Source organism: Brassica oleracea, unplaced genomic scaffold (assembly GCF_000695525.1).
Source record: "Brassica oleracea var. oleracea cultivar TO1000 unplaced genomic scaffold, BOL UnpScaffold00689, whole genome shotgun sequence".
Lineage (NCBI taxonomy): Eukaryota > Viridiplantae > Streptophyta > Magnoliopsida > Brassicales > Brassicaceae > Brassica > Brassica oleracea.
In genome coordinates this window covers 35,195-46,596 of record NW_013617438.1, presented here as the reverse complement: position 1 = coordinate 46,596, position 11,402 = coordinate 35,195, and the positions used below count along the sequence as shown (strand labels likewise).

Below are 11,402 nucleotides of genomic sequence, written 5' to 3'. Positions count from 1 at the left end.
AGTTTAATTATAGTGAGAAAAAGAAATATTCATAATTATGTGTACATATTATAAGAACTTGGCCCAAATAGTCCAAGTGAAAAAATGTGGATTTAGACCAAATATGAAAACGGGGCCAAGTGAAAATATTTGTACCGACAAAACTCGTGGTCTTTGACCATCCACGTTTAAAAAAAACAGTAAAGGAGAGATAATTGTTTTGTCCAGACGTTTCTTTTTTGGTAAAAAAATCAGATTAGTTCTCCTCTGAAATGACGATTGAGATGGCGATTCAAAGCTCCAAAAAACACAAATCCATGGTGGTAATGATGGAATCAAGGTTGCTTGAAGGGGTGAACACATTCTGTAGCAAATCAAAGATCAACCGATTATTCTGATTTGGATCTAAGTCAAACCGACGATTCAGCAGGCGGAACACCTCTCAAGATTTACCGATCTACATATTTAGGTGATATGCCTCTAACTTCTTCTTTTAGATTCCATAGATTCTTTACACATCTGGAACACGTCTCAAGATCTAAAAAAAATTCTTACCTATTTTGCATTTCAGATCGAAGAAATCTTTGAGAAAGAACCATGATTTTGAGATGATTGTCGATATTTGAAAGACAACAAAACGGTAATATAATATCACTTCATCAAATTATCCATAGTTAACAGTTAATCTGAGATTTTTAAATACGAAAAATCAACATATAATTTTTTCTATTTTTTTCTACAAGTGAGATTGGAATGACTTCGAAGCGTCTGAAGAATATCTGAAGCTGTCAAAATGGAACGTTTTAAAATCGATTCGAAAAAAAATTGGAAACAAAGCGTAAGACTTTTCTGAATTTTTTCTTTCATATGTCAAGTTATTATATACAGCTTAAGTAATAAATTTATTTTCTATTCTTTTTATTGCAATAAAACAAATATAATCACCCTATATTATTTTACTTGGATTGAACTGCGATGATTTAACAGTATACTTCCAATTCATGTACAGGTCGTGCGTTGGCATCTTTAGAAACAGAGCTGTATTGGATACTTCTGGATGACATGGGACAGATATAAAACACTCCATCAATACGTAAGTGCATATTAAAAGCTTAAATTGGTAGTGATTAGGCTTGGAACTGAAACTGGTAGTTAGGAAACAAACCCGGAGATTGTTTGATGAATGTTGATTGAAGTGTGGTCTTTTTTTATGTCAATTTGTTAGAAGTGCTTGATAATAGTGTTCATATTCCAACGAAATCCTTATTGCAACAAAAAAAATGTTCTTGAAACGATTGTTTAGTTTAAAAGTGAATAGGAAGCAATATCAAATAGGAAGTAGTACAACATGATCGAAAAACAACTGCAAAATGATAGCAAAGATTCGAAAATATCTCTTTGAAGACGACATTCATTGTTTGACGTTGAGGCTTGCCTTCATTGTCGACCCTCAAAATCTTCAATCCCTTTTTAGAAGTCACTCTAGAAATAGCCACATATAGCTGGCCATGTGAGAATACATGTCTCGGTAGAAACAAACCAACCTCCAGCTTTTTATCTGAAGGTGTTATAGAGAGTCTAGGAAGAAGCACAATTCGACCAACCTTTTCCCATGTGATGACTTTTGCCTTTATCATGAAGTCGTACATTTCTGTAATCTGGAGTCTAGTTCCGTTCATTAGTCCTCCTATAGGGTCAATGTTCCTAAGCAACATCACAGGACACCCTATCTTCAATCGTAGACTATGATTAGGTAAGCCTGAAGCCTTGATTTTGTGTTGAAAATCTGGAGTAAGAGCCTGGTCTTTCTTAGAAAACCTGTCTGAAGAGTCTATAGAATCAGAGCTCAAATAGAACTTTTCATCACCTGCATTGACAAAGAAAATTTATTCTTATAGCAAACACAAGCAAAATCCACAGTGAATAATATAAACGAATACGTAGTGTAATGTACGAACCTGGCAGCTTGTCCAACATGTGCTGATTAATCATGTTAACATCCTCATTAGTAGGACAAAGTATTGCTCTTTCTTGAAAAAACTTTGGCTCTCTATTCTGCTGTAAAGAAACAACATCTCCATACACTGCATTGCTTATAGCTTCTACTGGATCACCAGCATCAAGAAATCAAAAACTCATCTGGAATAGTGATTAGAGCTTCGCCATCATTTCCATCACCAATCTTTCCATCTCCAACATCTAAAATCCAGTGTGAAAACTCTCGCAATTCTTTTGCATCTTTAGGTGTGAGATCATTTGACACTAGTCTCATGTTTTTAGTTAGCTGCAGAACTTTAACATGCTTCCAGAGATAAGAAAAATTAAGAGATTCCAAAACTATTTCAGCCCTTCCAGCTCCATGAATAACTGGCAGTACTTGTCTAAAATCCCCACCTAAGACAACTACTTTCCCAGCAAATGGTCTGTTATCTTTATTTCCAACGATGCCTGCCATGCTTCTATCCAAAGATTCAAAACAGTGCTTACTCATCATTGGAGCTTCATCCCAAATGATAAGAGAGGCTGCTTTGACCAAATTCGCCTGATCAGTTCCTGGTATCAGATTGCAAGTAGAAAACTCATATGGGTTTATAGGAATTCCAAATCTAGAATGTGTTGTTCTTCCTCCGGGTAGCAATAGAGAAGCTATTCCACTGGATGCCACATTCAAACAGATTTCGCCCCTGTATCTGATAGCAGCAGAAAGCAGCCTCCACAAGAACGTTTTTCCTGTTCCACTAAACCCGTACACAAAAAACACACCTCTTTTCTTACTGAAAACATCATCTGTAATCAAATCATAGATTTTCCTTTGCTCATCAGTGAGTTTTGGAAAGTCACGATCATGAGCAGCTTTTAACTCCTGGCGGTCGTAACTGAGCTCATCCATAATCAGCACATTTTCATTTATAATGTCCGGAATTGGCTGTGGCATAGACGTCTAGTTCGTCAAAGAAGTTCTATTACTTTTTAGAATCTTTTCAATCTCTATAAGGGCTGCTTCTTTTTTTTCCTCATCAGATAAACAAAGATCTGCATATGTTTTAAAAGATTTAATTAGTTAACGCTGGTGACGTTGTAATATAATACACGCTTCTGTTGAAAATTAATTCAGATATATTACCTGGTCGATGCAGTTGCTGTTTTCGTTTCTGTTGAATGTCCTCACAAAGGACCTCCCAAGTCTTCTCCCAAACATCTTCAGGCTTAAACAAAGTACCAGACATCAACATGATCACAAATACATGGCACAAGTATGATGCAGAACCAGTAAAACTTATCCTCACTATGTCATCTATATATTCCTGATCATCTTTGAGAAGTCCCCTTGCAAAACATGTCTCTTTATATCCAGGATAAAGAACACCGTTAAATGTTTTTATGTCCTCAAAAGAAGTAGGACCTTTGACAATGTTTAGGAAGACACGCAAGTAGAAAGCTTGTTCAATCTTTCGTGGAGCATAATTGATTCTCCCAATATTAAATCCTTTCTTTCTTTCATGAAACTTTTTTTCCAAGTAAACATTGTTGGAATTTCAGCTAAAGTGAGTGTTCGAGCAACTTCACTAACCTTGCAAAATTCAAACCAGCCCATAAACATGGTATTATCGATAAGCTTTCGGCTGGTCACTTCTTCGTATGTGTCATCATCCTTAAAAATATGATTTGTTTTCCTGGTATATGAAATTGTATTCTCTCAACTGGTGTTGATCTGTAATGTATTGGGAACTTAAAGATCCTCCTACCACCTTCATTTTCTGAGACATATCTGTAACAAAAATTTGATTCATATATTTGGTTATCAACATATAAAATCGAATTAGAAGCCATAAACTCTTAGGTTATCATTTTTACCTGCAGTTAAAGAAGTCTTTGATCTCATTTTTACTCTCTTCGTTTGGTTCTGCATTTGGGGCAGTCTGCTCCTTGGACGCACCGTTATCTGAAAAAACAAAAAGCAACTTCGTAACTATAGAGCTGTTGAATAAGTACTTTAAAATGCACAACGATAACAATAGTTAAAGAAGTACTTCAAATGCACAATAATCACCTGCAGTTACAGAACTTTTTTCTTTAGGCACATTCTTATCCGGAGGTTCAACAGCAACGGTAACACGATCTTGTCCTTTATTAATATACTTGAATAAGTATTTTATAGAACCAGTCTGATTGCACCATTCCACATTAATATGAGCTCGATACCGAAGAGACAACTCTTTGTTATAGGGTATGACATATGTGTTGTCACACTTGAAGCCTTTTTTCTCTCTATAGCCATTCCCTTCTTTTCTTCTTTTATAAACAGGAAAGCCTTCCTTGTTAACATATGTTTTTTCAACATGAGACTTAGGATATTGCTTGGAACATTACCCATTCTCCATGCATGGGAAATTCATGTTCATGTTAACAGCTCCACAAGGACCATGAATCATCATATCCTTCACTACTTCATAAAGCTCTGGCTCTTTTTCTTTATCTGGAATTTCTGCTGAGATGATTTTGTCAATGTCATCGGTTATAGAAATTTTGGATTTAGAGATGCATGAATAACAGAATGTGTGCATGGGTAGACCACGTTTCTGAAATTCAATTGTATACATTGCTGCAAAAAAAAAAACAGTTAGAATAATTTGTTACATCACGAAAACATATAAGACTCAAAACGTCAAGAGTAAACCACCTGAAACAGTCTTGCCCAATAGCTGCTTATCTGTTAAATCTGTCATAAGAGATTTCAATTTGATTTTAAACAGTCTGCAAAGAATTTCAGGCCTATCTTCAGCAGCAAGCTTTCTCGGTTGTAGATACCTGGTGACTTCAGGCCATTTTGGATTGCATGTAAAAGTTATAAAGAGATCAGGAAATCCAATACGTCTACAGATAGCCATTGCATCTAAATACATGTTCTTCATGTATCTTGGTCCTCTTGTGAATGACGCTGGTAGCAAAAGTCGACTTCCTTGCTCATGCATATCAGTTTTGCCAGCATTTTCAGCTTGTTGGATAGAGTCATAGCTGTCCGATCTGAGGCTTTTTTTGGTTCATCCTTAGATAAAATAACCGGTTTGACTCTATAGTAGTATAACCATCAACCAAAAATTGTTGAAACAATCTTTTAGAATGCAATAGAGTATGACACTCATTCTCTCTTTCCTGCAAACGAAAAGCATACCACTGTCTCATGCTGATAGTCTGCCTCTTTAGTTTTGCTGTTGCATCTGTTGCTCTCTTTTTAATCCCTAGTCTGAACCCATCTTCACCGTATGTAAATATGAGAGGATAGTGAAGAGCCAAATAAGCAGAATGAATTTCACTAATCCTCCTAAGCCATCCAGTTTGTTTCTCTTGCAACACAATATCTCTTTTATCCATCTCCAAATTGAAATCTCCAGGAATTAGTGAAGCTACTTCAGATGCAGTGGGAGTGTCATATGTCCTTCCATCTTTCTCTCGACTACTAATAATATGCATATGAAATGTCTCGTCAGGGTTAGTGTCAAAACGATCACGAGCTGATCTAAATTGATGGATATATGGGTTGCACTCGTCTAGCATAGCCATTAACGTCTCTATAACTTTCTTCATAAGTTCCTCTTTCCTTGTCTTTTCAGCTGGTTTCTTATATTTCCTGCAAAAAATACAAACATAATTCCACAGATTAGTTCTCACCGGTTGATTACTTAACTTCATAACTCAAACTGGCTAGAAAATGGGAAAACTATATACCCAACAATACCAGCTCAGTTGACTATCTCATTTTCTGTGTCGACAATATAAAGCTGACCAAACTTAGGTTCACCTTCTGGTGGCTTTAGACTACCCATCAAATGGTAGTTCTCTCCTTGAAGCTGAAACATTTGAGGACCAATACCTTTTTGAACAGAGCGGTCTACTTTCCCACCAAGAGATGTAAATGAGAAAACTATGTTGATAACTCTGATATTTTCACGAAAATATCTACTCATTTCATCATCCTCTGTCAGCAATATTTTCAATATATCTGGGAATTCCTTTAAAAGTGGCAGCTGAACCTGACCGTGCCCACAACACATAGAAAATTTAGGTTTACGGGCATATCTTTTCCTGTTTATACGCTCACCATACCACATGATAGCCCCACAATGATCACATTTATATGTGGCATCACCTTCGTCAATGTATCCTATATCACAAAATAAGATCCCAAATCTATTGTTAAATACTGTTGAAAACCACATGATATATGTAGATATAAATATGTATTTTATTTAGCCTACTGTTTTTCCCCTTGGAAGAAGTAGTACTGTTGGCGGGTGCAACCCTTCTTAACCTCTTAGCAGGGGGAATAGGGTTTCCTTGAGTTACATTAGGCTTAGTTGTTGAATGAACCAATATATTCTCCTTATCAATTGCACTTCTCGCTTTACTTGTTAAAATTGGAGTTGACGCCATGTTTGCTTGTGCTTAGTCAAGCATATCATAAAAAAGAACGAACGATTATTTATGAACTGAGTCATATATTAAATCTATACATTTTGGAAAGTCTGACTTACACAAGATTGCTGAATTCTCATTGTTAACAATCGTTTCATTGTCCTTTGTAGTTCGTTTCCTCTTAGTGGTAGATCCAGTAGGTACTGTTTTTTTTGTTGTATCTTTCATGTTTTCCTGCTGAAACCTTTCAGTCTGCGTTATTTTCTTATTGGTAGGATTTGATAGATTTAGTTATTGAAATATAGGATCATATCTTGCGAAGGATTTTGTGCACAATCTTATTGATTGTATATCTTATATAAGTATAGATATTATATAAATTTCGCCATGCTGGATATGAAAACATTTATTGAATGTATATCGTATATGCTAACCTTCATCAATTAATTTGGCAGGTAACTTATCCAGGAGACTCTTACTTGAATGGCAAGATATATGCCGATGAAAAGGATATGGAAACATGGCTTCTCGATCATTCATATTCCGCAAATATCAAAATTAACTAAAATTGGTAAAGTAAGTGTATTATCATTATACTCAATTTAATATAGGTTTACAATGTCAAAAACAATGGTAGTTAGGGAACTAATCGGAATTTGATAGCAGTTTAGATGTTTGGTTGATTTATCAGTACACATAAGTAACCTGAAGCATAATAAATTATAAAGAGTTTTTTGTAATGATATTAATAAATTTTAATAAAGCCAAAACAATAATTAAAATAACCTAAACACGAGTTGGTCAGAAAATAATAAAACCATAAACCAAACAATTTATATAGAAATTTCTGAATCATTCATCTTCTCCACCTTGTACGACCTTCAGCCCAGTTTCATGGAAATCACAATATCACCTAAACTGCTATCCAACACACATCAACGTGATCACTCGTACATGGCGCAAGTATGAGGATAAATTCCTCTTGCAAAACATGTCTCTCTATATCCACGATAAATAACACCTTTAAATATTTTTAGGTCCTCAAAAGTTGTAGGACCTCTGACAATGTTTAGCAAGGAACGCAAGTAGAAAGCTTCTTCAACATTTCGTGGAGCATATTTGAGTTTCTGAACGATAGTCATTTTGTAGGAATGGTCGGTTGATTGATAGGATCCAGTTGCAGGACTGAGGCCGATGTTCTGAAAGTGCCTCCGGACTTCAACAGGAAGACGGCATCCCTTAATCTCCATGTAAGTCTTCTTGCAAGAGGCAAAGATTTTATTTCCCTTGTACATGCATTAAAAATTGAATAATTCACAGTTAGAGAACATGCTCAAAAAACTATAGAATTAAAACTACTAACAAAACACGTATAAGCACAAAACTCACATATTCATCGGTAATCACGATCTCAAGGGTTTCTCCGTGCACTGCGATGTAATGCTTCACGTGTACTTTCCAACCATTCTCAAAGGGTTTTGCATCATTCAAAGAAGTTACTTGCATTATTGAAGATATTTTAGTTTTTTTTTCCGATATTGTAGCTATTCTGATTTTGTGAGAAACATTAGAGAGTGTTTGGGGTTAATATAAGGTTAACTTGATACTAAAGGTCGCCGTCAAAAAATCTTCCATATTCGGTTTCAGTTAAGGAAATCTCTAGAGTAGGGATCAAACAAAATCAGTTTTTAAAAGATATTCTTAGCGAGATCTGAGAAATATTTATATATTAACATTTCTATTGGAATAAAGTATCTTGGTAATATCTTCATGTAAAGATCCTATCTTTAGGTAACACACATCCTTGATGGTCAAGTTGTACTATTTAGTGCATTAACAAAAAAACCTTTGCCCAGTTAATTAGGAGATAATTTTATAAACATTTGGAAAACTACTGAAAATATAGAATATACTTATGAATCTGATAAAAATGCATCGTAAAATCGTTAGGATTACTAACCGAAGTGTTTCCCAATAATTATCATATATTATTTTATAGATTAATTAATTGCAGAGACAATGGTAATTGGGAATCAAAAGCAAGATAACTATAATCAAGAAAAAGAAAACAAAGGATAAGAAACTATCTGAAGCATACTTTATTATAAAGAGTTTAACGTAAAACAATGACATAAAATTTTAAAAAAGCCTAACAATAAGTAAAAAAACCAAAAACCAAATTGCTTCAGAAAATTATTAAAACATAAAACCAAACAATAAATATAGAAACTTCAGAATCCATGATTTAGGTATTCTTGTTTGCTTCAGCCTCCAAATCATTCATCTTCTCCACCTTGATAGCTTTTGAGCACAATTTCTTGGTGTGCGAAGTTAGATCTGCTGGTGGGTCATTCCATGCTTCCTTTCTCTTTGTGGATGGTGTGAACATTCCATCAGTGTGTTCCTGACTCTCAGTGAGTCTAACAGAGCTCTAAAATATAACAAAATAGTTTTAGTAAGACTCGTAATTAATAATACAACGTTCTCATGTATATGAAGTGAATCTTAGATAAAATAAAACATACAATCATACCTCTTCACCACTTGTAAGAGTCAATACTCCATCAGTCTGAGAATTCTCTAGTTTAACTGAATCGGTTAAAGCAACCATTCTGTCTTTAAAGATTTTCCCAACCTTGTAAATCTCAGATCCATACAAAACATGTTCTTTTTCAACAGAAATTCCAAATGTGAATGTCTTTCCAACAACAGCAAGGATGGCATCAGGCAAATCTGTAGGATCCTCGAGCTTAATTACAAAAGAAGCATAAAAAATATTAGTAACACACAACTCTATCTATTTCAGCCTCAGGAGAAATATCAATAATACACAGTTTTAAAATCACACCTCATCGAATGATCCATTCAGCAGTTTCATTGCCGATTCAATTATCATTCCTTTGGCAATGAGATCAAGAAGCATCAATTTTGTTTCTCCTGTATCATCCTTAACCATCAAATGCAGTTTAAACCTTCACAAAACACCAACAATAAGATAACACAAAGTGAGAGTCGCTTCTTGATTAGAAAGAGTAACTTATACGATTAAAAAAGACTCACCTTGAGACACATTAGAGACATTCTCTTTGCACACCTCACACCACCAGATATGGGTAGTGATCTCTTTACCATGAAGAGTTTTCACCAAAGTTCCCACTTTTACCACCTTTTTGTTGCATATGCAACAACCAAAGTAATACCAACCCCAGTCTGAGTCAATTGCATAGACTGCAGATGACCAAGCACTTTTCAACCTGATAACCACCCGACTTGTCAGTGTATATTATAATTTTCACAGAGGAAAAATTCTTAAAATTAAGTCCCGTACCTGAGTTGACTCAAGTATTTCACGAATGGTTCTTTTTGGAAAGAGTAACCATTTGTCACGCTTGTCTTGGATACTTCTCATATCATCCAACTCAAGTTTCTCATCATTAGACTCCCATAGGGCGAGGGGTTTATCCTCATCAACAAACCTAACACATGCGTATAAACAACATACTGATTAACAGTTCAAGAAAAAACATGTATAGACACAAGCTAAAATAGATAAGATGAAACAGAACACCACATTTGTTTGAAGGCATCAGTCTCTGGAATTGAAGGATTAATCAAGAGCTGTGATGCCTCAAATGCATTGGTGATTTGGAGTTCACCTGACACGAATATATAGCAATGTATATTATGAAACGGTTAACAATCCAATTGAATATAATAATTTACAATTTTCTTTAATTTCATAGACTTGAAAAGAGTATACATCTTTATCTCCCGATCTTTGCAAACCTGATTAGACATATGGGCTTACCCTCTTCTTCTTTGCTGCAACCCTCATAGAGGACCTCAGCAAATTTGCCCCAGAGACAACAGGGAACACGGGAGTCACTATAATTTAAAGTAGAATATGTATTGAATTAATATGAATTAGATATGAAATAAAATTTATATAAACCCTGAAAAATTACTTACTTGATGTCGCGAAGTGTAAACTCCACTTTCCTTTTTGGTTTCCCTACGACTTGGATAGTTTCAAGGTCTCCCAATTCCATAACCTGACCAATCACATCTGCAAAATAGTTTTAAGAATCAGCGGTTTCAGTTGGTCAAAATGTAACAAAACACAGTTACTAATTTCTAAATTACCAATGAGAAAATTTGGGTTGAGTGATCCACTCAAAACAGACTGAAAGTCCACCAAACTTAAGAACATGTCTTCATTCACAAGAGGAGATCTCGTGATTGTTCTATTCTGAACGAAACTCATTTTGTAGGAATGATCGGTTGATCGATAGCATCCATTTGCAGGACTGAGGCTGAAATTCTGAATCCACCTCCATGCTCCAACTGGAAGAAGGCGTCCTTTACTCTCCATGTAAGTCTTCTTGCAAGAGGCATGGATTTTTTTTTCCCTTGTACATTCATTAAACATTGATTAGTTATTTGGCACGAGATTAAAACTATAGATCGATACATGCATTTTTCCCTTGGAAACTTAAAACTATAAAATGAAGAAAACACTATTAAAAACTCACGCATAACACAAGACTCACATTATCATCGGATAGCACAATCTCAAGGGTGTCACCATGCACTGCGTTGTATTGCTTCCAAGTGTGCAACACTTTCACATGCACTTTCCAACCACTCTTGAAGGGTTTCACATCTTTCAAAGAAGTGACTTGCATGATTGAAGACATTTTAGGTTTTTCGAGGGATGTAGGTATGATTAGATGTGAGAAACAATAGAGGATGTTGGGGTGTATATATAGTGCTCGCTAACTTGATGTTCAATATAGGTCACCGAGAATAATATATTGGATATTCTAAGTGATCAGTTAAGGAAATCACAAGAGTAGTAATCAAGCAAAAAAAGATTTTAGGTGATATATATCCTTGATGGCCAAGTTAGCGAGATTTTTTCTATTTTGTTAGCAAAAAAAGATTTTAGGTGATATCTAAAGTCTTTAACTAAGGAAACCGGTAGGATTGCATAATATTAACGAATTTAA

The 11,402-nt window shown here is 35.1% G+C and overlaps 1 protein-coding gene and 1 pseudogene across 1 annotated transcript; both read right to left on the bottom strand.

The window, feature by feature from the left end:
* Nucleotides 1-1,283: 1,283 nt before the first annotated feature.
* Nucleotides 1,284-6,411, bottom strand: LOC106319915 (annotated as a pseudogene).
* A 2,824-nt stretch (nt 6,412-9,235) lies between these two features.
* On the bottom strand, nt 9,236-11,090 carry LOC106319914. Its single transcript, XM_013758307.1, has 6 exons — nt 10,944-11,090; nt 10,363-10,445; nt 10,180-10,278; nt 9,722-9,869; nt 9,560-9,621; nt 9,236-9,365 (listed from the first exon to the last, which is right to left on the bottom strand). Exons 1-6 carry the CDS (start codon nt 11,088-11,090, stop codon nt 9,236-9,238), a joined length of 669 nt encoding a protein of 222 aa, XP_013613761.1.
* Nucleotides 11,091-11,402: the final 312 nt, after the last annotated feature.